Source organism: Balaenoptera physalus (genome assembly GCF_965194825.1).
Source record: "Balaenoptera physalus genome assembly, chromosome: 12".
Lineage (NCBI taxonomy): Eukaryota > Metazoa > Chordata > Mammalia > Artiodactyla > Balaenopteridae > Balaenoptera > Balaenoptera physalus.
The window spans coordinates 86,492,479-86,519,531 of NC_138897.1; the positions used below are offsets into that span (position 1 = coordinate 86,492,479).

At 47.7% G+C, this 27,053-nt stretch overlaps 1 protein-coding gene across 2 annotated transcripts in view; it reads left to right on the plus strand.

Annotated features, from left to right (window-relative positions):
* Nucleotides 1-322: 322 nt before the first annotated feature.
* The window catches only part of SRRM4 (serine/arginine repetitive matrix 4), a 162,230-nt gene continuing 135,499 nt past the window's right edge, over nt 323-27,053 (plus strand). For both annotated transcript variants that reach the window (XM_082416815.1, XM_082416816.1), the window contains exon 1: nt 323-1,082. In XM_082416815.1, coding sequence (XP_082272941.1) covers nt 952-1,082 — 131 coding nt within the window. In that variant the 5' untranslated portion in view covers nt 323-951. The remainder of the gene's footprint in view (nt 1,083-27,053) is intronic.

The window sequence follows — 27,053 nt, forward strand, 5'->3', positions numbered from 1 at the left end:
AGAGGCCGAATTGTTGACGGATGGTCCATCAAATGGCACTTTCTGGGTGGTGGGGATCTCGCAGCACCCAGGCGCAAAGAGGAATTCAGAAGACGCCCCCCGTCCCCTTGCTGCTGTAGACAGCCCCTCCCAGAAGTGAGGCGGTGGCGGAGGGGCGGGGCAGGTTGGCGGGGGCGGATAGATTAAGTTTTTTTTCTCCCTTGATAGAGGATCTTCTTCAAGACTCGCGAAGGGGTTGGGAAGGGAGGCGACGGGCCCAGAGAGCACGCAAGAGAGGGTAGGGGGAAGGCCCGCGACGGAGCGGGAGGCGAGGGGGCTGGGAAGCAGGATCTCACGCCCGGTTCAGTTCGGGGTGCCGCGAGTGCTTTTCTCAGGGGTCAGCGCTGCAACTCCGTAGCCGCGGGGCCCTGGTGACAGGCGCGCGCCCCGCCCTTTCTCCTCCCTAGACCTGCGGGCTTTTGTTATGCAGATGGCGGCTGGAGGCTGAGAAGGAGGAGGAGGGAGTTGGTGGGGAGGAGGAGAGGCGGAGAGGGGGGAGGAAAGTGCAGCTCGCGCGACCAGCCTTCTTTTCCAACGTCACATTGTGAGAGAGACAAAACCCGGGCGCTCCGGAGCTCACACGCGCACGCACACACGGACGACCCCGTCGCCTCTTCTCTCCGGCGCTGCCGAGAAAGCCAGCCCAACCTTCCCTTCCTGGGGCGCGGAGGCTCTGCAAGCTCAGAGCGCAGCCCAGAGCCGACCCAGAAGGCGAAGAGAACCGGCGGACAAGCCTTCTTCCTCCCCTGCCGGCCCGGGCTGAGGCGCCCATCCCCCGCCCTGAACCCCTGTCTCTCCCACCCCACCCCTCTCGATTTCACACGGAGAGCGGGGCCGGGTGTGCCCCCGTTCGGAATCCTCGTTTCAGCACTCCGGACAGCGCCCGGGAGCCCCGGGCCCTTTTGGTTGGCCATGGCGAGCGTTCAACAAGGAGAGAAACAGCTTTTTGAGAAGTTCTGGCGAGGAACCTTTAAAGCCGTGGCCACCCCGCGTCCCGAGAGCATCATTGTCGCCAGTATCACGGCCCGCAAGCCGCTGCCAAGGTAATGACCTCCTGCTTAAGAGGGGAGACCCTGATGGTCCCCCTTTCTGGCCTGTGCCCCAGAGCCCTGCGGGGTGGAGGCAGGCAGCTGGGCCAGAGCGCCTGTCTTTTCCCGTCACTACTCTGTATCTCCCACTGGAACATGGGAGAACGAATTGCTTGTGTGAGGTGGCAGCTGGTGGGAAGGGACGGAGAGTCTTTAAGGGGAGCAACGCTCAACCGGCTGACCTGGCAGCTGCGGTTTGAAAGGTTTTGCTGTCTTTGGGTGGGCGGTGGAGGTGGGAGATGACTGAGAAACTTTTCTTGGTATCCCAGGGCTCCGAGGACAGGGGGTGAAGGAACGGTGGGTTCGAGGCAGTTAGGGGTGTTGTACAAGAAGAGATGAGGGTTGAACTAGCTCAAGCCTTGTTCAGAGACAGCGGCACATTTCCATGCTCAGCTCAGAAACTAGTGAGCTCTGACTGTTTTGACAAAAGCCCATATGCTGTTCCCTCAAATACACCCTAAACAGCACCCTCCTCCACGCCTTTCTGGCTGCTGCTGCTGAATTATCTGGTCTGCAGCACCCAGAACCAGGAGTCTGAGCTCAAGAGTCAGGGAGGAGCCTTCCAAGATCGTGAAGATGGTCTCAGAAGAGTTTTATTTGGTTTTTCAAAAAGAAACTGATTGCTTTGAACTCAGGCATAAGAACTGATCCTTGGGTGGTGGTATAGAAATAGTGTGATGGAGGGGGGATGAGGGAAGAAATGAAAGAAAGGCAGAAAGAGGGAGAAGAAGATGTGGGGTGAAACTGAGAGGAGGTTGGGGGAAACAGAAGCATTCCAATACAGAGAAGACCCAATTGTTTTCATAAATCATTCAATTTAGAGGAGTTCGAGAATGAAAGGAAGAAGGCTGTGCCCTCCGTCAGGGAAAATCAAGGCTGAATGAAAACTCTTCTTTTGCTGGTGTTGGATGAGTGGTTGGGTGGGAGAAAAAGAAAGAAGTGGACCAGGGGAGACCACTTGGAGGATTTCTTAATCCTGGCAGGCTACATTAGGGAGTAGGTCGAAAACATGTCTGGGAAAGTGCTTCGGACAGAATGCCTGTTGTGGCACAGCTGCCTCTGAACTTTCCAGTGGGTGTGGGGTGGAGGACCGTTGGGGGAGTTATATTTTAAGAATCAAACCCAGACTGGAGAACTTTTCATAGTCTGCTAGAGACCTGGCTCGTACAGGTCTTTGGAAAAACGGGTACCCCGTGTTGGGAACGGGTATGCTAGAAAGATGACGGGTCAGCAGGCTGTAGCAGGAGGTAGCAGGCTGCAAGTGGCGGCAGCAGCAGCCAGTATTTGTGGCTGGGATGAGGGGACGTCCTCTGACACGGGCTGGAGAAGGGGAACAATAATACCGAATGCCACCAAAAGCCAATGTTGCTCTGCTTGGAAGGAGGTTCTTTGTAGGGAGCTTTGACATCAGTGGTTTTGTCTTCCTGGGTTTCTGCCATCCATTCCACCTTTGGAGTGCACCTCCTGTTGGCAAATCAGGTGCTGCGTTGGCCAAAGAATATGCCCTTGTAGAAGGGACTAGAGGAAATTTCATTGGAAACTAGAAGCGTGGCCGTTGGTCCCGAGTATTCCGTGCATTTCAGGGGTGCAGGGAGAGGAGAGCAGATTCCTGGTGGTATTTTAATTCAGATAAGCATACCTGATGTCCACCTTGCTTGGTAACTTCACCTTTTGCCTGTCAGTCTGTTACTGTCATGCGTTTTTTCCTGGTCATACTCTCAGTCATATGAATTGCTCACAAGGTCTCCCACCCCGCATGCTTCTGCAGCTTTGTGCAAATCCTGATTTAATCCATATGAGACTCTTATAATAGCCAGCCCTCCCCACCCAGGCATCATTTCACTCCTGGTGTCTTTTAACGTCCTGAGTCTCCTTCCCCCTGAAAACCACTCCCGAGGTGGAAGTCTGAGCATTTAGTCCCTAATTTATGTCGTGCTGAAAGGATCCTCTTTAATACTTCCGTAACAGGCGTGGCCTCTCTGTAGAACAGATTCCAGTTTTATAGCTGTTACTCTTGGTTTGGGGTGGAGAGTGAGCAGGAAACATTGTGTTTAAGTCTTCAGGAGGGGCTGGGTTGGAGCTGTCTTTTAACAGACTGGCTGTAAAGCCTGAAACATCCACATTTTCACCCACGCCAGCCACATCCAGCGATGGTCAGTTTCTACCTCCTTTTTAAGGTTCTATACTTACTTAAGGGTGAAAGTACCATGTTTCTAAAGCAGAGTTCTTAGGAAGGAAAGGGACAGAGGCATGAGCTTAGCATCAGCTGGGCCCCAGCAGCTTCCTCTACAGGCAGTCTGGGGATTTGGTCTCATCAGAAATGTTGTCTAGTTCCATGAATGAGGCCCAGCTCACAGTCAGCGGATCTGCCCAAGTAGCTGTCTACAGGGAGATGGGGGAGGGGGAGGGTGAACCACCAGCCAGTCCTGTTGGTTACACACTTTAATATTTGTTTATGGATGAGCGCTACTACCCCCTGAGTGAACTTCCCCAGAATATTTTAAGTCTGTTTCGGAGGATAATTTAGTACCAGGATAGAAGCTTACATTCAATTCGTTGATTTCATAGCACTATGCATACATCATACAACCTTACTCCAAGCAAAGCATCCTCTGGTCCCTCCCTCTCCCCCTCTGTGAGGCATACTTGGTGAGGCAATATCTTTATAATGTATCAAGTTGCGAGCAGATGTCTGACTCAAATGTCGGAACAGTGTAGCAGTGTGGGAGGCGGTGCTTAAGGGCTCAGAGCTGAGCTTCACCGAACCCCAAATACCTGGTCCTACCGTTTATCGGAGTGCCTTAGGCAGGTGGCTCTACCTTGCTGAGCCTCTTTTGTCAGCTTGAAAACGGAAACAGTAATCATAGCTGCCTCAGGCAGTGACTTAGGAGGATTGAGTCAGGTAACGCACTTCCCACAGTTCGAGGGGCAGAGTGATTGTTTAATGCACACTGCCTCTAAAACAAACAGCTCAGAGCTATAATGGCCAAAGGAAATCTACAGTTCCTTCCAGTATTGTGTTTTTCCTGCCTACCCATTTCTCCCCCTAATAATGCTGACCATAAAAATTGTGAGATTTCAGCTCCTGACAGGCAACAGCACTTGAGGTGCGGTGGGTGGGATGAGAGCAGTCCCATATTTTCCTCCCTAAGGTCCTATATTTCCTTCCCTGAGGGAAGGTTAGCTGCTTTCTGATCTGATGCTTTCAGTTAGGGGGTGGAGGGCTGGTGAAGAATTGTCTGGATTCAGAATGGATTGGTACAACATCCTCACGGAATATTATTCTGTTTTGTATAGGGATGACCAAGCACTGCCAGTCTAGCCAAGGCTCAAATTCCTTGAAAACCATAGTTTTAATCCCTAGCCCATCAACTCTAGAGTGACTATGTAATTTGTAGTTCATATCAAGAGTGAAAAGGGTTGCCTGTGGGTGGTTATTCCAGGATGGAAGCTCTAATGGGGACTATCCCAGGCAAACCTCACCCTGTACCAGCTGGAAGAGAGCCAGCATGAATCAATAAGATACTTGGAGTGTACGAGACCCCCTCTTTTGTTCCTGCTGAAGAAGTATAGTCGTTTTCCTGGCATTAAGTAATTCTCTTTTTTAATTGCTTTGTCCAGAAAAGTTTTCACCCAAGAAGTTTAGGCTCTAAGTGGGAAACCTAGTGTTGGAGGCCAACTCAAACTGTAATATTCATATCAACAAAGAGTAGTGGAGGATTTAATGAACACGTAACTATCATTTGTAATTAGTATATCAGTTGTTTGTAGATACAGGAGTGTTTGTAAAGGGCTAGAGAGGTGGCCCCCTTAAGTAGACTATGCATTCCCTTTACCATTCTTTGGGCAAGCTATTAATTTTCTTCGAAAATCCTTTCCATGCAGAATAGTCCAGAAGCAGACTTCAGCCCAGTCCCTGTCTAAAGGATCATAAATTCCAAACTATTGGAGATTTTACTGCATAAAGGGAAAGATGGCCAAATTGTAAGGCAGGGAAAATGCCTTTGAACCATTTAATTCAAGTCTCCCCTTCGTGCCAAGAGATCAGTTAGCACATTTGTGCTGACTCTGTCTTTAGGAGCAGAGTGAGGGGCTGTTGGGAGGCGATGTCCTGTGGTTAAGAGCCAAGAGACGAGGGTCAGGGAAAATGCTTGCCCTGGCGATGAATGAACATTTTCTCTGGAAAGGGAGTGTTATTGTTTGGGTCAAACCTTTCTCCTTCTGAAAGGTGAAATTGGTTGAATGGTGTACAGGGTCAATGAGGGGATCGTTTCTGATTCTGCCGTGTTCACTTGGCAACTGTGCTGTCTTAGAGACCCGAGCTGCGGTAGATGTTCAATGAAAGTTGGATGCATTAATTGAATGAGTACACATGGTCCAAATCCAGCATCAGATTAGCCCTCTCCCAGCCCCACCCCGGTCCTGGCGATCTGAGGATGCTGCTCAGTGCAGCCCGGGAGATGGGGAGACACACACACTGCAGATAGATGTGACTCTCACTAGTGTCAGAACGAAGCTCTCTAGATACAGATGTCTGTGGGGCTGGGTGAGTGGACATGTCGGCTGGTCCCGGGGCAGGAGGTTGAACTTAATGTCACTTGGAAGTGCTTTCCAGGCCCGTGTCAGTCTCCGTTAACTCCACCCCGACTCCAGGCCACCAAAATGGGGCGACATCCCTAAAAGCCTAACTCCTGTAAATGAGGCTGGAAGCCTGGGTCAGGTGCCTTCTGCCCCATGGGCAGCTCAGTCATCCCACAGGGGCACAGTACATTTTTTAAAACATCCTTCCTTTCAGAATGGCTGGATTTACCTTCCTGCAAGGTGGAAGAGTTCGCAGGGGCTTGACAAAACCGGAGTTCTGTAATTGCTTGTCACTAAGACTTTCTCTGTGGTGCGAGAGAATATTTCTGGGGTGGAAGAGGTAGAACGGTGACGAGCTTGGGCTCTGAAGTCAGATGGACCCAGGCTGACATTCTGCTGGGCTACTTCCTCGCTCTGGAATCTGTTAGTCACTTCACCTCTCTACGCTTCAGTTTCCCCATCGGTGAAATATTCATCTCACGGAGTTGTAGTGAGATAATTCTCATTACAGTTGCCTAAAAGAGCCACTGGACATTTGTACAGAGCTGTTTTAAAAATCCGACAGGACCTGAAGGCAAACTAATCGCAGGAAATGTTTCCTTTTACTGTTTACAGACGCTCACTGGCTCCATGGCTTTTGGCAAGCAACTTGACCTTCTCAATATCAGTTTCCTCATCCATAAAATGGGACTAATAATAGCAGCCACCTCCAAGAGCTGTTGGGAGGACTGAATGAACTAATGTATGGAAAGCACTGTTTGACACACAGTGAGGGCTCCATCAATGTTAGCTCTTACTATTAATAATAAATGACCATTTTTATTATTACTACGTGTCAGGCCCATCAGGGAGGAAAAGATGAGTGAAATGCAATCTTTCCATTTGAGGGCCTCGGAATTTAGCAGCAAAGGGAGACATAAACAGGAGTGTGTATGACTGAGGCAGATCATCTTAAGTACTATAAATGTAGGTAGGAATAAAGAAAGGGGGATGTGGAAAACCAGAGGAAGAAGAGACCCTCAGTGAGGCCTGGAGTCCCTTGCTTATTATCATACAGTAATCCTTAGTTTTCTCATCTGTAAAATGGGAATGATTCTTTTTCTTCATCAATTTTACCTACAAATGCAAGGAATGATCAGAATGAATACAGCCTTTATTCCCCATAGAGTCTCAAGAAAGAGCTTTCCTTTTCCCAGAAGAAAAAGCAGGTTAAACTCTGCAGGGGGCATTATCTGTGGGGAGTCCTAGTCAGTGCTAATGAAGGGAGGCTATGGATAGGAACTGCCCTTATAATATAAATCTCCCAGCTCCCCTGTCAGTGGCTTAAGGATACAGACTCGGGCATGGGCTGTTAGGTTTCTTGTCCTTCATGGTCCAGCTCTGGCTAAAACAAAATCCAGTCTGCATTCCTCAAGCAGCCACCAACGCTGAGGGGAGCAGAGTGAGCCCATACATGTCAAAGAGAAAATAAACCACTGGGGAATGAATGTAGGAAGAAGAAGTAGCTGCCTGTGGCTAAAAACCAAAGCTGTACTTCATTCATTCAACAATTTTCTTGAGCTCCTACTTGGTATAGCAGTGAACAGCATGAAGCCCCTGCTCTCATGGGGGAGAAAAATAATAAATGAAGAAACAAATAAATAATATAAGGTCAGGTGCTAGTAAGTGCTTTAAAAAAGAATGAAGCCGAGCAAAAGGCTAGAGGGTGAGGGTGGGGATGGCTTTATTGGATGGAGTGGCCAGGGACCTGGAGAAGCGGGGGGAGCCAGCCATGAGGATTACTGGGGGGAAAGTGTTTGAGGGAACAGCATGTGCAAAGGCCCCGAGGTGGAAGCATGCTTGATGTTTTTGAGAAATAGCAAGGAAGTCAGTGTGGCTGGAGCAGAATGGGTGAGGGGGAGACTGACAGGAGCTGACTCCCTAGACACAGGCAGGAAACAGATCAAGCAGGGCCGTGTAAGACATCTCAGGACGTCCCAGGTCCTCAGCTCCGAGGCTGGGGGGATGGGGGGGTCGCAGGGGTGCTCCTGCCCTCTCAGTCAGGGTCCCTGGTCTGACCTGCTTCTCTTGACTCCTCTCTCCTGACTCTAGTGCAACCAGGGATGACTGAACAGCAGAGGCAGAAGCTTAGCTGGGCCCCTCCATGCGTTATGGACAAAACATGAAATTTACACATCGTTCTGATTGTGATCAATCGGATTAGGGAATTGAAAAAGACACTGTTTAGACTTCCAAATAGCAGTGGCAAATCTTGTTCCCATGACGGTGAGGGTTTGGTGTATCTCTCATATCCATGGGTGCAAATCTATACTATCCCTCTCACCTCACAGCCCCCTTTGCCACACACCCTTGAAGCTACAGTCTGCGCTCGCGCGCTCTCTCTCTCCCTCTCTCTCCCTCTCTCCCTCTCTCTCTCTCTCTCTCTCTCTCTCTCTCTCTCTACTTCCCTCCCCCATCTCCACTGGAGATTTTGCTGAGGGAGCTCCCATATGTCACAGCCTGTATGTAGAGCTCTGAGAAATAAAACACAGAATTAAGATGTCATAGAGACAAAGCCAAACCAAATCCAGGAACAATGCCGAACCCTAAAACAGTCATTAAGTAATTCACGTCTGCATGTGTCTGTTGCAAACAAATATTAAGATCCTCTGGACGCAAATGTTTCTCATCAGGAGAATCCCTTAGTTGCCGAATTCCCTGGGCTTACATCCCGCTGACAGGTTCGCTGAGCAGAAACACCAGCGGATCACTGTTCTCTGGCTTCATTAAAAGTTAAGCTTAGGCAAGTGAGCTGGAATTTTACAAGACAGTTACCACTCCTACGGGAAGAGAGGTGCCATCTGGGCCTGACGCGTGTGTATTCATAGTGTGTGTGCGCGCTCGCTCACGGTGGGAATGTGTGTGCCGAGCTCCTTACGTTATTATGTGCCCAGCCCTGTGCCAAACACGTTTCATCTGTTGTCTGATTCCATCCTCACAGTAACTTTAAGAGAGAGGTATTTTTAAGACCCAGTTTTACAGATGAGGAAACTGAGGCTCAGAGAGTAGAAGTGACCTGCTCATGGGAACATGGCTGGTGAGTCATAATTGGAATAAAAACCCAGAGCTCTTAACTGAGAAGTTTATAGTCTAGTACACTTTGCAGAAAAGGAAAAGCTGAGACCAGAGAGGTGAAGTGTGGCTTGTCCAAGGTCACATAGTTTGTAAGTATGAAACCAGGATCTGAAATCAGGTCTGCTCAATGGCAAGTACGTTCTTCTCTACCTGCTATACATCCTGTCACTGTGGCTTGGATTTTAAGGTCATGGGTGTTTTTGTTTTGTTTTAATCATCTTATTTTACGTCCAGTCAGCTTAGGCAATTGCCATTGTTATAATCGCATCTCACACCACTGTCAGTAACACTGTCTTCCTCTGTCCTTACCCTTCTTACCCATCCCCATGTCGAGCTAGAAGAACCTCTTTGAAAAGTAATTCAGACCATATACACCCTCCCTACCCTCATCTAAAGCCCTGCATCACTGTCCCTTGGTTTGCAGAACTTTAGGCCTTGGTGACTCCCTGCCATGGTGCAGCCCCTGGCCACCTCCCCCAAGATCACTTCTAAAATGCTGCTCCTCACTCCATCTGCTCCAGCTGCATCCCGTTCCTCCTTTCAGTCACTCAAATTTTCCATGCCCTTCCTGCCGCCGGGCCTTTGCACATGATGCCAGGAAAGCTGTCCCTCTCCCTTGGTGCCTAATTCACACCTACTCCGCTTTCAGATCTCAACTCCAATGTCATCTCCTTAGGGAATCCTCCCACAATGCTCTAGACTAGGTCACACCTGGCGTTACAGACTTTCTCATCACTGTAGTACCTCTCTTGGTTCTCAACACGTTTGTAATTTTACACTGACTTACGGGATCTTTGGTTAAAGTGTACCTCTTTTAATAGACCGAAAGCATCATGAGGATGCGGACTGTGTCAGTTTGCTCGTTGGTTTACCTCTTTCACTTGATGCATAGCAGGGGGCCAAACAAATGGTGGTTGAATGCATGAATTGTAGCAATTTCACCTCATCAAATCATTCTCATACCTAATAGTCTGAACCACGTGGTATTTCCAATTTTCAAAAACAGCAGTGTTTCCTTTGATTCACAGGAGAACCCTTTGAACTACTGAGGGTGGAGACCATGTCTGTCTCATTCCTTGCTGTATCTCGGCACCTAGAACAGTGGCCCATGGTTGGCCCATTTTCTTTAGATGTTTGTTGAATGAATGATTGAGGGTATGCAGATATAAGTGCATGGTACAGATGAGGAAACTCAGAGACCTACAGACATACATCGTCAGAATTTGAGAGCTAAAGGGACCTTTAGGAGATTATCCAGTCTCCTCATTTTACACGTGGAGGACGGAGGGATATGTTTTATAATATTTATAATGTGTCGAACGACTGTACAGATAAAATTTATAAATACACTTATACGAAGGTTTCATTCTCAAAACTTCTTACTGAGAGAGATAAGAGATAAGAGATCAAAAGATCTCTAGGGCCTGCTCGTGTAATTCGGCTCCTCATTTTGCAGGTAGGGAGACTGAGACCCACAGAAGGGGAAGGATTTGTCCAAGGCCCTTACGTAGCCTGAGTCAGCCTGGGTGAGCTCTGGGTTCAGTGAAGTGGTGTTTGCCCAACATCAAGGTTTGTGTGTGAGCTTCTCTGCTGTGATCAGGAGATCAGACACTGCTCTCTCCTGCCCCCGGCCCCTCGCTGTGAGATATGGCATCCTGCCCCAGAAAGACCTCTTGTGGCATATGCTGCCCAAAGCCTGGTCTGGGGATCCTGATGAGATGCCCATCTGTACTCAGCCTGGCTGTTCCCGGGATCATATTTCAGAGCTTTCGGCCACTAAGGAGGCTTTTCTTTGGCCAGCTGCCCTGTCCAGCCTCCCTTCCAAGGCCAAGTGGCAGGTGATTCTGGGGCCCAGCCCACTCCCATAGAGGGCAGGTAGGCTCGGGGCAGCTCTTTACCGTGTGGACAGTTTTTTCTAGCAGGAAACCATCACCACAATAGCACATCCCAGTGATCAGCTCCTTATTAGCCAGTGTCAGCTCACTGAGGCATTTCGTCGGCAGTCAGAACGGGAGGGCCAGAGGGGACATTTGAGGGACTCGAATACAGCCTCTTTATTTTGTAGATGGGGAGACAGGGGCACAGAGAGTACACAGGGCACTTCGTGGAGCATCAGAATGTTAATGCCAGAGGTGTAGCTGACTTATGGCCCACCTGACACCCAGTTCTAAGACACCGCACTGCTCAGAGTTCCTTGGAGAAGAAGGCAGAAAAATTAATGTATGCCCATTTTACAGATAGGACAAATGAGGCTCAGAGATATGAAGTGACTTGCCAAAAGTCACACCATGAAATCATGATACATTATTGTGGTGGTGGTGGTGGTTTAACTATTGCTGTTGATCTCATTTGATTCTCACAACAGTTAAGTGCCAGTTTTATGTCCGTTTTGCAGAAGAAGAAACTGAGGCTCAAGGTCTTATAAAGACCCAGAATAAACCCCGGGTCTCTTGACTCCAAGTTCAGTGTCCCCATCCCACTGCAGACAAAACGTGTGACCCCAGGAGCTTGTGCACTGAGCATGGATCCACCAGGCAAGGGGAGGAAAGGTATGACCACCTCTGGTCATTGACCAGCCTGCATTGCCGGTGTTACCCCCATTAAAGCCCCCTTCTTTCTCTACACTAAAGTGTACCAGCCTCATGCCTCATACGGCTGCCCCTGTGTATGCTCCTTTTCCTAAGTGGAGACATCCCTTAGAGTGACATCCCTTTTAATGGCCAAGGGAGGAGGGAGACATTGGAGTAGGACCCCAAAACAGCAAGGGGGACTCAGAGCTCAGGAGCCTTAGGAAGAAATTTACCCCATCATTGCAGGGGCCTGATTGAGGGGAAACAGGCCCCAAACTACAGTGGGAGGAGCATGAGTCTGGAAACCTTCCTTCCATGGGGGAGGTTATGTATGACCACCCCGCTCCCCCAAGAAAGGACATCTTGCCACTAGGAGAGTTAGGGGTGGCCTTCAGAGTCTTTTCATCCCACCCTCCCTAACTTCCTTTTATGGAAGGAATCCAGCCCAGAGTAGTTAAGTAACTTGCCTAAGGCCTCACAAGCAATCAATGCCAGAGACAGTGGGTTCCTTGTAGAGCGTCAGTGGGTTCCAGGGAAGAGGAAAAGGGCTAATATGATTGCCATCCACTGCCTGTACTCATCCACACCCCAAAACGCTGGCTGTTCCACCCTGGACCGATAGCATTTATGGCCCTTTAGCAGATCAACTCTCAAACCATCCCCGGTGGTAGTGTGAATGCAGGAACTGGGGACTGTGGTCTGCGTGCTCCTAGATGTTCCTGATGTTTCCCATCTCGTCGCTTGGGCTCGGTGCCGTCAGGGCCAGCTGGTGTTTGCTGTCCCCGCTCTGGTCCCGAAGACCCTGTTGCCTCCCTCTCCGTGGAAACTGGGTGCTCAGCATATGCTCCTCCACCCACCCTGCTCATCCAGCCCTAAGGAAGGCATCACCTCCCGTTCACCAAGCAAACGCGGCTATGACACGTGCCAAGGGAGAGGTGTTGCATAGTTGGGTGAGTTCTGGCTCTGTGGTTGATAAGCTTGGGTTGGAATCCTATCCCACCATCTATTAGCTGTGTGATTTTGAGCAAGTCACTTTGCTACCCTGAGCCTCATCTGTATCAGGGTGACAGAAATCTCTAACTTGAACAATTGCTGATTCCTGGTTTTACCTATTAGGAATGATTGCCCTTGGACACGAAGGCTCATGTTCAAAAGAGAATCAGTTTGGTAGAGGGGGAGGGCAAAAAGACACTGCGATTATACCCCTAAATCTCAGAGCTCATGGGTCATTCCCTATTATACAGGTAGAGAAAGAAAGGCTCAGAGAGGAAAAGGTACCTACCTGCCCAAAGTCAAATAGTGAATCAGAACCCAGGTCTCCTGACTCCCAGGGTTTACTTCTCTGCCTCAGTGACCTCATGAATGTCAGTGTTTCAACTTCTTCACCTTTCAAAGTTTTAATAATAGTTCCTAATCATAGTTTCTGAGTACTTACTATATGCCAATCACTGAGCAAAATGCTTTATCTGCAGTATATCACTTAATCCACTGAACCATTCTTTAAGGTAGTTAGATATTATGACAATTTCCATTTTGTAGATGGGAAAATTAAGGATCAGAGAGGTAAGTAACTTGTCTAAGCTCACACAGCTAGGTGATGTCAGAGATGCGATTTGAATCCTGTGCTGGTAACTCTTACTAGCTCTTGTTGGGAATGCCTGCTCTGCCAATCTCCTGGTGTAGGAAGGAAAGATCAGAAAAATTAGGAGCACCGTAGGGAAACAAGGAAGTTCTTGACAAGCTGTTTACATTGCTCCATCCCAGTGCCACAGTGATGCGTGAGAGAGAACATAGTTCAAGACATATGTCCACTAGTACTGCCCAGTTTTATTTTCGGGTGAACAAACTCACTGAAGGAGTTTGATGCTACATTAATGAGCAGCTTTCCTGGAAGCAAGTTTCCCTCGGGAAGGGAGGCAGAGAAACAAGGAGAATAAGTGTTTCTTGAGTGAGAAATCTAGGGCTTCTAATTGCAACACCTACCCCAAGTTGACCAGTTTAGGTGCATTTATTATGCAGTCGTAGTCATTCTTCATAGGCACAGTACCTCATGCGTGCTACGAACTTGACCGACACATCCACCCATCCATCCATTAACTCATCATCTATTCCTCTATTCATTTATTTATCCATCCACTACGTAGTCACTCATCCATCCATCCATCCATCCATCTACCCTACATCCATCCATTGATCAAGGAACCATTTGTTTATTTATTCATTATTTCATCCATCCCTTCATCTATTCTCCAGCTATTTGTTCCTTCATCCTTTTTCCAACTATTTTCTTCTCCCATCCATCCATCCATTCATTCAACCAACCAATCAACCAACCAACCAACCAACATTTATTGAGCATCTACTTTGTGCCTTTCTTTACCATTTCCCTATATTTATGGTAAAGTAAGGTTTATTAATTTCATTTAACAGATGATAAGAAATGGCAGCTCAGATCATTTATTTTCTAAGACCTTAGAAGCATAAAGCCTGGTTGAACTTGTTCTCCCAATCTTAGTTCTTTGTAAGACACCTAAAACATTGTAGTCCCAAGGAATTTAGGCACTTTAGGTTTGTTGGTTTTTCTCCGAGGCCTTTTGCTATTGAGATTTAAATGATTGTACTTATTCATTCTTGTCAGAAACAAAGAATCACAATTGCTATGATTCTTTGTTAAAACTTGTGCAAGGGGATTTCACATCTGAAATCCCTTCTGATTATCCATTCATACCTTCACCCAGCACTGAGCTTCTACTATATGCAAAGCATAGTAATGAATAAAGATTTCTGTACTCTCAAGTTGCTTACATTCTAGTAGGAGAGACATGTCTATTAATAACTAGCAATTAGCAGGCGTGGCAGGAGTTAATTTTGTCGAAAAGAGAGTTAAAGTCTGAACAGGTAAAGCGACTGGCCAAAGATCAGCGAGTTAGTTGTAATGCCGTGCAATTTTAGATATTGCCTGCTTATAAATTAAGCTCTGTGCTGGGCCATTTGTAGATATCACTTCACTGAACTCACCCCCCAATCCTATGCAATAGATAGCATCATCCCCATTTTGTTGATGGTGGAAGTGAGACTTAGAGGCTTTAAGCAACTTGGCCAAGGTTACCACCTTGTAAGGGTCAGAGTTAGGGTTATAACCCAGATGTACTTGCTGCCACAGTTTTCTCTCTTACCCAACTCTTGCTTCCCCATAGGCAAGATATGGGGAATGTCACTGGTGAGGCCGAGCTGTTCTGCTTTCAGGTTTCTAGGTGATCACTTCAGTGGAAGCTTACCAAAGACCCGGCTCCAGCAGAGAGGGAAGGGACTGCCCAGCAGTGAGGCTGACCTCATGGGGCCGGGTGAGGGGTTGCCTGGGGGGAGTGATAGTCCTTTCTCACACGGGGCAATTACTCAGAAGGAGAGTCCGCCAGTGGGAAGTGCCTTTCACGCCAGAAGTGCTCTTCCCAACAAGACGATTATCGAACCATCCATGAAGAGGGACAACCCTTCAAGACAAGGACACACGAGATATTGGTAGTTAACCATGTGTTTTCTTGCCCAGAGCTAAACCCAAACACGGCAATGCAGAGGATCACAAGTGGAATCATTGGTGTTGAGGAAGGGCATGGGAGAACAGATATTTGTTAAGCACAAGGACGTCCCATTTCCTTGCACTAAACTTGTAGGGTGATTAAAAACAGCCTTACATTGTAAGAACACGGGTCCAGAGAGGTTATTTTACTTGCCCAAGGTTGCCCAGCTTGACCATCAATTCACACATATTACCATGGAGACACCCATCATTTCTGCCCACATAGGACTTTTCTGGTCTTACAGACCTCTCCCTCCTCCCCTCTCCTCCTCTCCCTTCCCCTCCCCTCTTCTCTCCTCTCCACTCCCAAGCAGAGGCAATCTCTTTCTGCTCTGGAGAAATCTTTCTTCCTTTGTGTTTCTTCAGGACTCTCTCCTTAAGTCCGTAAATCCTCTTCCCCTAAAGGCTTTGACTTTTCCAAAAAGCAAAAGCTAAAAACACTCTCATATTCTTCCTGTTTTCAGCCCTGACACATGCCTCCCCGGAGGCAAGGAGGGTAGAACCCATGATCTGCTTAAATGGTAAAAAAAGAAAAGGGGAAAATACAGGGAGAAAAAAAACCACATAGATCAGTATCTCAAAACAGTATCCCATTTCCATGCAATATTTCCTTTAAGCTTTTGAGATGGGTACTATTAATTCATCTCCAATTAACAGATGGGGAAGCTGAAGTTCAGAAAGGTTATGTGACTTCTCCAAGGTAACACAGCTAGGAAGTGGATCCAGGATTCAAACCCAAGCTTGTAAGACCCCAGTAGTCAAGATTTTAACCACTATGTTCTACTAACACACTCCCTATGAGAAAATAATATCAAAATTGTCCAGAGATGAGAACTGACTTGCCCAAGATCATTCAACAGGTCAGCAGAATGGGAGCCAGATTTGCTGATCAGAGGCACATCAGTCAATACATACATATAATGGGCACCACCTGCATGCATCTGGGCCTATGCCCATGTAGTTCAGTCTCTGAGGAGGTTACACTCAAGACCCAAGAGTAAAGTTCAGAGAGGAAAGAGATATTCATTAGAGTGTCAGCTAAACTACAGACCTATGCAACTGAGTAAAGTAAGGGCAGGATGGCAAAAAAAAAGTTCCATAGAGAATGTCAACAGCTTCAATCAATTAGTGGTATGTGCCCGAATCACTGTGTTGAGAAGGCTTCTGGGGCTACATCTGAGAGGAGTAACAAAGAATGCTTTGATTCATTAGTGATGTCTGTCCTTGGTGCAAGAAAGGAAGGTGGCAGTATGCATGCCATATATTTATCTTTTCCAGGAAGGGAATGCTACAGCTTTGGGAAGGATCAGATCAAGTAGTATCCTTGCTGTTGGTGCTATGCTTTTTACATTCATTGTTTCAATTAATGTTCATCACAAAACACCCCCTCCCCCCATCATACAGATAAGAAAACAGAACCTCACAAAGGGAAGGTCACTTGCCCAAGGCTAAAGAAGCTAGACAGTGGCTAACCAGCTCCGATAACTACTGTTAAACACATAAACCATTAGGTTGATGAATAGAAATGTCAGTAGAAGAGCAATCCTGGTACCTGTTAGTTAGCGCATGAATGTATATATCTGGCCAGAGGGCTTTGTCATGTTTATCTCCATATACCCAGCCACTAGCACAGGACCCAGGACACAGCTGATACCCAATCCATATTTACTTAGAGCTGTGAACAGGCATTGTGTTATATACCCCGGGAGAGGTGGTTTAGAGAGTGAAGAGATTTGGCTGCACTTGTAATGGGAAAGTATCTAGTTCAGTGCTTGGCACCAACTAGGTACACAGTAAGTATTTGTTGAATCAGGGAGTTCTAGAGGAGTTGGCTACTGGGTGAGATTCAGAAGACAAGACAGTCTTGATGGAGACAGGGCTCAAGGACCAGCCTGCCCTCTGCTGATCCACAGTATGCCAAGTGAAGCAGACACATTTCACCATCTCCTCAGGCAAGTCAGGGAGCTGAAGCAGGACGTGGAGGAGAAGGGGTGTCCTGCACCAAGGGAGCTATTTCTGGCTTTGTGTTCTCCCAGCGGGATGCTGGGAGGCTGCGGGAGCCAGATCTGCTGCCGGGGCCCTGGAACTCCGAGCAGGGCGATGGAGGCCAGCTTCGTCTTGCCTGGAGCACCTGCGTTGCTGTGCAGCAGGGCGGGGGCAGGGAGGCAGCAGGGAGGGCTGGCCTCAGGGGTCCCAGTCTTCTCCCGCCACATCTTTTCCCAGCTGTGTCCAGCCTCTGTTCAGTTTGGGGGTGATTTATCATCAGAATTGGCATACTGCATTCTTAAAAGAGTTTCAAATCATGAAAGCACCATGCGATGGGTTGAATTATTTTTTTCCATTTCACAGAAGAAAAAACTGAGACTAATAGAGTTATTTGTAAAAATAGTAACAACAGTGTGAGTCAGACATTATACTAAGCATTTCGTATATACTAACTCATTAAAGCTTCACAGTGCCCTATGAGACGGGGAATATTCTTATCTCTATTTCGCAGAAGAGGAAACTGAGATTCAGGGAGGTCAAAACTTCATCAAACCCAGTCCTATCTGATTCCAGAGCCCACGTGCTTAACCTCCATGCTATACGAACTCCTTGTCAATCAATTAATTTGCCTATTAATTAATAATTTGCATTTATGTAGTGTTTTATATTTTTCAAATACTTTATGTATATTTGTGCCTTTGAGCTGTGCTCTAGTGCTTTAACACTATAAGGTGGGTGGAGCAGGTATCCTTTTTCTTCACCTCCTTTGACACATCAAAAATGGTGCTGGGAGTTTGGAAGGTACTTTCTGCTCTGCTCGGACTGTACTTTGTACAGCATGTGGGACGTGTGATACTTTGAATAGCACAGCCAAGTAACCCCAGCATGGTACTATAGTTCACTTCCCCAAGCCTCAATTTTATCATCTCTAAACTGGGGGGAATAACTTTCTTCCGAGGTTACTGTGAGCACGGGAGATGATAAATTAGAAAGGAGCCTAGCACGTCTGGCGCGCCAAAGCAGCAGCCAGAGGCACACCTCGGAGTCCACCGTTTTACAGGAGTGGGCAGAAACTTCTCTTGCTGGTTCTCTCTAAGGACAGGAAGGAACAAGTGGGAGGTGGCTGGCGGGAGTTAGTGTGGTCATCTGTCACCAAGGAGGGGCGCCGCTTATCCTTAGGATCCTCTTCTCACCCCTGCACAACTAGTCACGGGAAAGGAAGGGACTTGGACCCAGGAGCCATGGAATCTCCAATATATTTAACTCCAGTGGACCCTGTGTTTCCAGTGACTGGTCCTGTATTAAAGTCCATAGTGGTGTTGGTCACCATTTGGGCAAAGCCAGACCAGAGCTTTAGCCAGGATTGGGTTAGACTATTTCTAGGTGCGAAGAGACATCTCTGGGAAAAGAGGCAAAGAGAACACAGAAAGTATACTTACCATTGGCACCTAGATTTTGTGATTACAAGTCATCTAGCCATGGACAGTCCTATCCTTGGGCTGTTCTGAGTTTTCTCAAGAAACAGCTAGAGGGGCTTCCCTGGTGGCGCAGTGGTTAAGAATCCACCTGCCAAGGCAGGGGACACGGGTTCGAGCCCTGGTCCGGGAAGATCCCACGTGCCGCGGAGCAACTAAGCCCATGTGCCACAACTACTGAGCCTGCACTCTAGAGCCTGTGAGCCACAACTACTGAGCCCTCGTGCAACAACTATTGAAGCCTGCGCGCCTAAAGCCCGTGCTCTGCAACAAGAGAAGCCACCACAATGAGAAGCCTGTGCACCGCAACGAAGAGTAGCCCCCGCTCACCGCAACTAGAGAAAGCCCACGTGCAGCAACGAAGACCCAGCGCAGCCAAAAATAAATAAATAAAATAAATAAAAATTTTTAAAAAAAGAAACAGCTAGAGATGAAGACATTCTGCCAGAACCTAACCTAAGTGGAAGCTTAGCACTGTCCATAGTCATGGCGTTGTTTGCGCAGTGGGGGAACCTGGAAGGCAGTGCCGCTGGAGAGACGGGGACTTCCTTTCACAGCTCATGTTCTTTCTTGGGAATCCCTCAGACCACTGGAATCGATTCCCAGTGCTCTTCTTCTCCAAGGAACATAATCTGTCACCATGAGAGCACATCTGCTGGCTACTTATACCATTAGACCTAAAGAATAAGCAGAATAGATATCATCTTGGCTATTACAAGAAGGTCATTAAATAAAAATAGTGTGGTTAGGGTAGGCAAGAGGTAGCAGCTATGTGGGATCTCAGTGGCTTCACATGAACCAGTCGTTTCTTGTTTGTATCTTAGTCCTAAATGGGTTGGAGGAGGGCTTTGCTTCATGTAGCCGTATAGGGACCCACCCCCGTAACATGGCTTCCGTGCTATGTGGCATGATCCAGCTGGAAGACGAGGGAAGTGAACCAAGGTGGAGAGGTCACACCTGCTCTTAACTGCGTCCGCCTTGAAGTGACCCATTACTAGTGTGTATATTCCAGTGGTGAAGGCTAGTTACAGGATCCCTCCTAGGTGCTAAGAGAACTAGAAAGGTAATCTAGTAGCAGGTCTGGGTGGAAAGGGAAGGGAATTTGGTGCCATCCTCTCCCATACACAGGAAATGCCTTTCACTCCTTGAATCACATCCTACGGTGAGCATCTGTGGCCTCTCTGATAAGCTCTTTCTCCATATAAGAGGCAGAGGGCAGGAAGAATAACAGTCACTATTTATTGAGCATTTCCTGTGGTCCAGGCACTGTGCTAAAGTCTTCACATGCATTAACATTTTAAATAAATTAACTCCATCAAGTATATATTGTTATTCCCATCTTATAGACAAGGAAAGCCTCAAGGAGAGAAGTAATTGATCCAAGATCACACAGCTAGAAGCTGCTGGAGCTAGGATTTGAACATGGGTCTAATTCTTAAGCCTGTATTCTTTTTTTTTTTTTTTTTGAAGAAAAATTAAGTCTTATGTATTTTTAAAGCCAAACCACTAGGAAAATATATCACAGTCTTGAAACAGCAAACAGACAGGCTGTATTATCATTTCAAGTAATAAGTCGGTAAAAACACAACAAGGTCCTTAATAAAATGATAAGGTGCCAGAACTGGGGCAAGAGCAACGCATGTCGCAAAAGCGCTATTTGGTAATGGAGGGCCGTCCCGTTTTTCGTAAAGCCTGTATTCTTAACCATCAGACCACACTGCCTATGTTAAAAGCAACTTTCAAAGTGTTGTTGGGAGAATTAAATGCAGTGATAGACAAAGTGATTAGGTCAGTGCCTCGACTGCCATTAATGCTTATTAAATGTTGTTACAAAAAAGAAAACAAGGAAAAATACTCAACTGTCAGAAAGTTTCTCTTTGATCTTTGGGAAGTGATCTCCCTTGATTGTTTTTTCCTTTGAAAATTTAGTATTCCATTTATTCACTGTCACATTCAGTAACATACTTATCGGGTGTGTTTCACGTGCCAGACCTGGTGCTGGATGCTTGGGTTGTGACAATGAACTGGATAAAAGTCTCTGCTCTCCAGGAGCAGAGTTATGACATGGGATGGATTTATTCTCCCAGAATTCTTAGACATTCTGAGAAAGGACACCAGGGTTGTCAGAAAATTGGGGTCTGATTGGCCTGTTGGGATCGGACGGAAACTCAATTGACTGAGAGGGTCTGTATCCCATTCATGCGGCAAACCTAGTCAGTAGGCAGGTGTAAAGGACCATATTATTTTTATTTGGGTCTTTCCAGGAAGCTTTCCTTTCCCGTATAGAGCCTTACTTCCATACCAATTAGGGCTGCAAGAGACACAATTCTATTTCTCAGTTACCCTAGATGCTATAACTGGTGCAGGGCTAGCATATGATATTAGGAGGGCCAATCTCAGCCCTTCCCTGGGATCATGGGCAAGGGAGGGGTCTCTCCTTGGGCTCTGGTGGTGAGAAAGGCCAAGCTGGACAGGAATCAGAACGCCCAGCATTTACTTAGTGTTTATCCCAGCGCCAGGCACTGTGCTGAGAACGGTATGTTCTTGTATGTGAATCATATTGCTTCTATAGATGCGTACGTTTTCATCACGCTTATCCTACAGTTGAGAAACCCAGAGGTCAGAGGAGTCAGAGCACTCATTCAAGGTCACACAGCTAGTAAAGAATGAATCGGGATTTGAATCCCTGTACCGCATTGCTACCCATCATCTCAGGGTCCCAGGGAGGAAGGGGATTGTGGGAAGGCTTTGCTAGGCTTGGCGTACAGCCTGTGATCCAGGACCAGGGGCAAGTAGATGGAACCCTTTGACTTGGCCTGCACTGCCCTGTCTTCCCTTACCCCCAACAACAGCAGCATCCAATCCAAGTCCTAAACCTCCGAGCTCCGTACCTTCATAGTCTCCGCTATGTCCTGAGCCCCAGTCCCCAGGCTTCTGTGGCATCCTTGATTCTTGATTCTCTCAGGGACATGCTGCAGAAAGATTGAAGTCGGCAATTGCGTATATCTCTATCAAAATTGAGGGCCATTTTGCATATATTTTCTGTTCCTGTTTTCCCCCAAGGGTGTGGGATTGTTAAGTAGGAGAGCTGGTAGAAGTTATGAGGGGAGATAACCAACTAAAAATGAGCTATCTTCTATGCGTGAAGAGCTCAGTGTGGCTAAGATACCACTCCTAGCACAGCTTCAAAAGGAAGCCCTCTTCACGGGCAGTAGAAAGATCACAGAGACCCTGGAACGTCCCTGTCCTCACAAGCCCCTTTCAGGCTTGCCAGAACGGCCTGACGTCGGGCACTGCCGTGGGCTCCTTTCACTTTCACATCTCTTTGGGACCTTTGGACCTCTCAACCACGTGGTCTCCAAGTGCTCCTAAACAACCAGCACAGAAAAAATGCAGAATTACCTTCCCATTCTCTCTGTAGTTGACGATATTACAAAATTGTCATAGGATGAGGCAGTCGGAATATACAACCAAAAAGTCTAGAGTGTAAAGTACGATAGAAGTGGTTCAGGCTGTGTTTTTAAAGAAGGCCCCCAACTGCGTAAGCTTCGGGCCCCACACACCTGGTTATGCCCCTGGTTCTGAGATTCTGAGACCATAGGATCCCATGGTTCTTATGTTCCATGGGTCCAAGACCTGTCATTTGCTGAGCCCGTTGGGGTCACTCCCACCTCCTCTGGGACATTGTTCGTCAGGACATTTGATCCTGGACTTCACAATCCTGGAACTCCCGGCTTTGAGCCCAAAGCATTTGTGGACCAGGACTGCGAGTTCCAAGGGGGTCAGGAAAGCACCACAGCTTCCCATGGCACCTTCTCCTGGTGGGGGTAAGGGAGGTGGAGCAGAGAGCTCTCAAGGAGGCCTGATTTCCTTTGCATTTCTACATGCATCTGAGTTTCTCTGTTATCCATCCTGCGGTTGACAGATCTGATGACAGAACTAGGTAGGTCAAGGTCAGGAGGGGCTCCAGCCTCCTTATTTACAGGCAGGGAAGTTGGCTAGAGCGTGGCAGCGGCTGGTCCAAGCCCGTGCAACAAGTTAGCCAACAGCCAGGGCTTGAACCCAGGGAAGAGACCACCTTCCCTCTACACTTTGCTCCCCCAGACTCAGAAAGGAGAGCAGGCACAGAGAAGGCACTTTGCTTCCTTCTGAGGAGGCACTGGGGGATGATTTCAAAGGCAGGAGTGAAGATGATTTCCAGAGTCTGGGAAAAACAAAACAAAACAAAACCACTGTCCCAGTTTCCAGCAAGCCACAGCCCCTTCTTCCAGGAGCTGTTTTCCTTTGTTCCCTTGGCGGTGCCCCAGGCTCCCCCTCCATTATGATTTCACTACGTTTTGGGGGGACAGTGAACGGGTTCGCCCCGAAAAGGTAAAGAATGCGGCTAGCAGCGTCGCAGTCCCTGTTGCTGCAGATTCCGGTGTTTGCAGTTGCACAAAAGCCTGATTTGAAAAAAACGTAATAAAAGTTTTACAACAGGGTCAGGTGGGTATAGGGTTCCCACGCTCTAGCTGACTCTGGGGGAGCAGCTAGAGCCCTCAGCTCAAAGTTCTGGGGCCTTAACACTTTCCTGCCCCGAGCCTGCAGAGGATGGATCGTAGTCAGCAAACTAAAGGGGCTCCATTTTACAGGTAGAGAAACGGAGAGAAACTCAGCTGTCACAGAGCTCTTCTGAGATGATCAATGGAACAGCCCCTGGGGAGAGTGTAGTGTGGTGATTCCCAAACTGGGCTGCACGGTGGAATCACCTAGGAATCTTTAAGAAATACGGATGTCTGGGCCCCATGTCTGGACGTCCTTATTTAATTGATTCAAGGTGACATCTGAACATAGTGATTTTTTAAACTCTTCTTAGGTGATTCTGATTTGCAGTGATGATTGGGAACCACTGGCATGGTGGTGAAGGGATAGGGTGATCTACATTTGAATCTGAGCTCCAGTGTTTTATAACTTTGTCCTTGAGCAAGTGATTTCATTCATGTGAGTCTGTCTCCTCCATCTGTAAGTTGGAGCTAATAGTAATATCTACCTCATCCAGGGTCAAAGTGGAAATTAAATGAGATAGTATGTATTAAGTGCTTAAAGCAGTGCCTATCATGTTATAAGTGATCAGTGCACGTTGGTTTTATTACTGTTTTTGTTGTTGCTATTTTATTACTAACATATATCATCATTCCAAGCCCCCAAGTTAGAAAATGGGATCAAATCACAGGTCCACTGATGGATGAATTAGGATTCAGGAGACCTGATTTCTCTTTTTGACTGTTCTGACCACACACGAGCTGTGTGACCTTGGGCAAACCTCTTAGCCTCTCTGAGTTTAGTTGCCTCATCTTGCCAGATGGGTCTTGTAGCCCCTGGCCATCTACTGTCCAGAAGAGTTGTGAGATTCCAATAAGATAATGGATTTGAATGAGCTTTGAAAACCAGAATGCACCAGAGGAATTTGAGATATTATGATTATGACGACCATTTCATCCCCCATGCGCCCGGGCTGGCCCATCTGTTCTGGGAATTTTTGGGTCTCTCTCTGCGTCTTTTGGCCGTCAGTCGGAGCTGTTCAGTCTGACACGTGGGCAGGTTCCAGAGAGGATTCTGTCCCTTCTCCATCCGCCCCTCAAGTTAACTCTTTTCTCTCCCCTCTTTTGGCTCTCAGGACCAATATCTGACTCCAGAGTGGGTGCCAATGGTGGGAAGAAGAGTTGCTCGTCTTATTCTTTTTCCTGGGGTCAGGAAGTAGTCAGAGGTCTTGGATTCCCCAAAATGGGAGAGTTGGAAGGTCCCTATGAGACTTTCTAGATAGACCAGCAGATGAGGCAGAGTGGGGAGATAGATCAGGGATTCGAACCCAGCTTCCTGAAGACTCCCATCTTGTGTTCTTCTTCTTCACCTCCATCCCTGCCCCGTTGCCCCAAGCTCTTGGTGACAGGCTCTAGAATATCAGCCTCATGTAGCCCCTCAACTGCTCCTGGCGGAGTCGTTGCCCATGGGAGACTATCAGAGGATGCGGTGGGGCTCGCTGCTTCCCCCAGGAACGTGGGCTGTCTCCAAGAATCTGTATCCTTGGCCAAGCGCCTTTGCCTCTGAGACTCAGTTTCCTCAGCTGTACAATGGGAAAACCTACCACGTCGTTGTCTACTAGTCACGTGAGACCATTAAGTGGGAAAGTCGGTAACCTCTGTTGCCTCGGATGCCAGTGCTGCTGCTGGGGATGGGGAGAGAGATGTGATAACTCTGCCAGGCCAGATCCCCTGGCTGGAGTCAGAGGCCAAGGCAGAGGCATCTGGGCCGCTCCGAGCTGTGCGGGCTGGGAGGAGCCTGCGAGAAGGCAGGGCCTGCCTGGATGGGCAGCTGCAGGCCTGCTGGCAGATGGTCTCCTAAGCGGGCCACCCCGGGGTCAGCTTTATGGATTTGCACATTAACCCTTCCCTCCCCAGCAGCCCTCAGACGCTGGTTCTTTATGACTTTGACCTGACCCACTGATGTTGTTGGGTGTCTAACTGAGGTGTAGACAAGACCCTGACCTACATCTTATCACTCCCCTCCCCATCTTATCACACCCCAGGAGACAAACCATCCCTCAGATGTGTGGGTACTTAACAGTATGCAGAGCCAGACTCTTTGGTCCTCACAATACTCAGGACTGGGCAAGACTGATGACAGAACAAACTTTTAATATTATCACTTGTATTCATACTAATTTTTATAAACACTGACGTACAAGAAAGTATCACTGCACAGAGAATAACCACTATGAATATTTTGGAGTTTATCCTTCTGGACTCACTCACTCACTCTTGTTCTCTCTCTTTCTCTCTCATTTTCTCATCTCACTCTTTCTCTCTATATGTCTTAATCAACATGGGATAATATTGGGCATTTTTTTAATTTCAGATTTTTTTTTCTAATTTAACAATACAGTCTGAGTACCTTACTATGTCAGTAAATACCCATCCACCTCGTCATTTTTAAAAGCCTGCATAATATTCCATTATAGGCATTAATCAGAAGTAATTTTCCTATCCACCGTTGTTGAATAACCTCACAGAGCAGAGGAGGAAACAAACTCAGAGAGGCTCAGTGACTTGCCCAAGGTCACACAGCTTGTCAGTAAGAGCTTGAACTTGAATTTTGGTCTTGGGACTTTAAAGTGTGTTCTGTTTTTTAGAGTAAAAGAAGTGAGGGTTTAAGAATGCTGCTCCTCAAAACCAACATGGACCGAAGCTCACTCCAAGGGCAAGTCCAGATAAGCCGTGCTTGTTGACTGTTCAGTTGGCTCAGTTCTGTGTTAGAATCTCAGCCCCATCTTTATTTGCTTTGTGACTTTGGGCACCCTCACTCCCCTCTCTGGGCCTCAATTTCTTCATCCATGAAACGAGGCTGTTGGGCTTCCCTGGTGGCGCAGTGGTTGAGAATCTGCCTGCTAATGCAGGGGACACGGGTTCGAGCCCTGGTCTGGGAAGATCCCACATGCCGCGGAGCGACTAGGCCCGTGAGCCACAATTACTGAGCCTGCGCGTCTGGAGCCTGTGCTCCGCAACAAGAGAGGCCACGATGGTGAGAGGCCCGCGCACTGCGATGAGGAGTGGCCCCCACTTGCCGCAGCTAGAGGAAGCCCTTGCACAGAAACGAAGACCCAACACAGCCAAATAAATAAATAAATAAATAAATAATAATTAAAGGTGCTAATAATTTAAAAAACAAAACAAAACAAAACACGAGGCTGTTAAGATCTAGCTTATCTGGCCATTGGGGGGATTAGATTAGGTAAGAAATTGTCCAGCAAGTATGTGGCACAAAGTACGTGCTCAGCAATGAGGCTAATACGATTTTATTGCTGCTAGGATTTTTGATATTACTACTTACAAGAATATTACTAATGTTCTTAGTATTATTAATATTATCTAATATCTATTATTATTATTAATAGCTAATATTATCTAATGTTGTCTAATATCTAATAATATTAAAACTCTAATAGTAGTATTAGCCCCAGTGCAGGGGCTGTAAGACTTCCCGCTGAGCCTCTTCTCCTCCTGGGCCTCAGTTTACCCACCTGAAAGTGCGGTGCTGCCCTTGGTGATTTGTGAGGGTGGTTCTGTCCTCACTCCCAGCTCCTTGTGAGGATGCATGTTAACCCCTTGTGGGCTGCGGGCTGGTCTGGTCCCCTCTCCTCCATCAGTGCTCTCTCTCTCTCCTTCCCCCACCAGCCAGAGCCAACTGGCTGCCCCTCCCCCACCAAGTCTCCCGGCCTTTGACACTAATTGATACGGAGTTTCCCCCTCTAATCCTGCCTCTGCCTCCGAGGCCCTTGTTCCTAGGGCATCTGCTTGATGAGAGGAAGAGGAGGCAGGGCCCACCGCCACCCGCCTGTCTGCCATCTGGTCCCCTTCCCCTCCCTCCTCTCAACGCCGCCAAGAAAAATCTGTAATGAATCCGTGGCCCCCGCCCAAGGGGCTGGGGTGAGGCCAGGCGCATGCTGGCTGTGTACATGCGTGCACACACACACACACACGCACACGCAGCTTGTAGACACAATTATTGGTAAAGCTTTTGTGCGCTCTCCCAGACCCGCTCCAGCTGAACAGCTGCTGGAAGGGCTCAGGAGCGAGATGCTAACAGG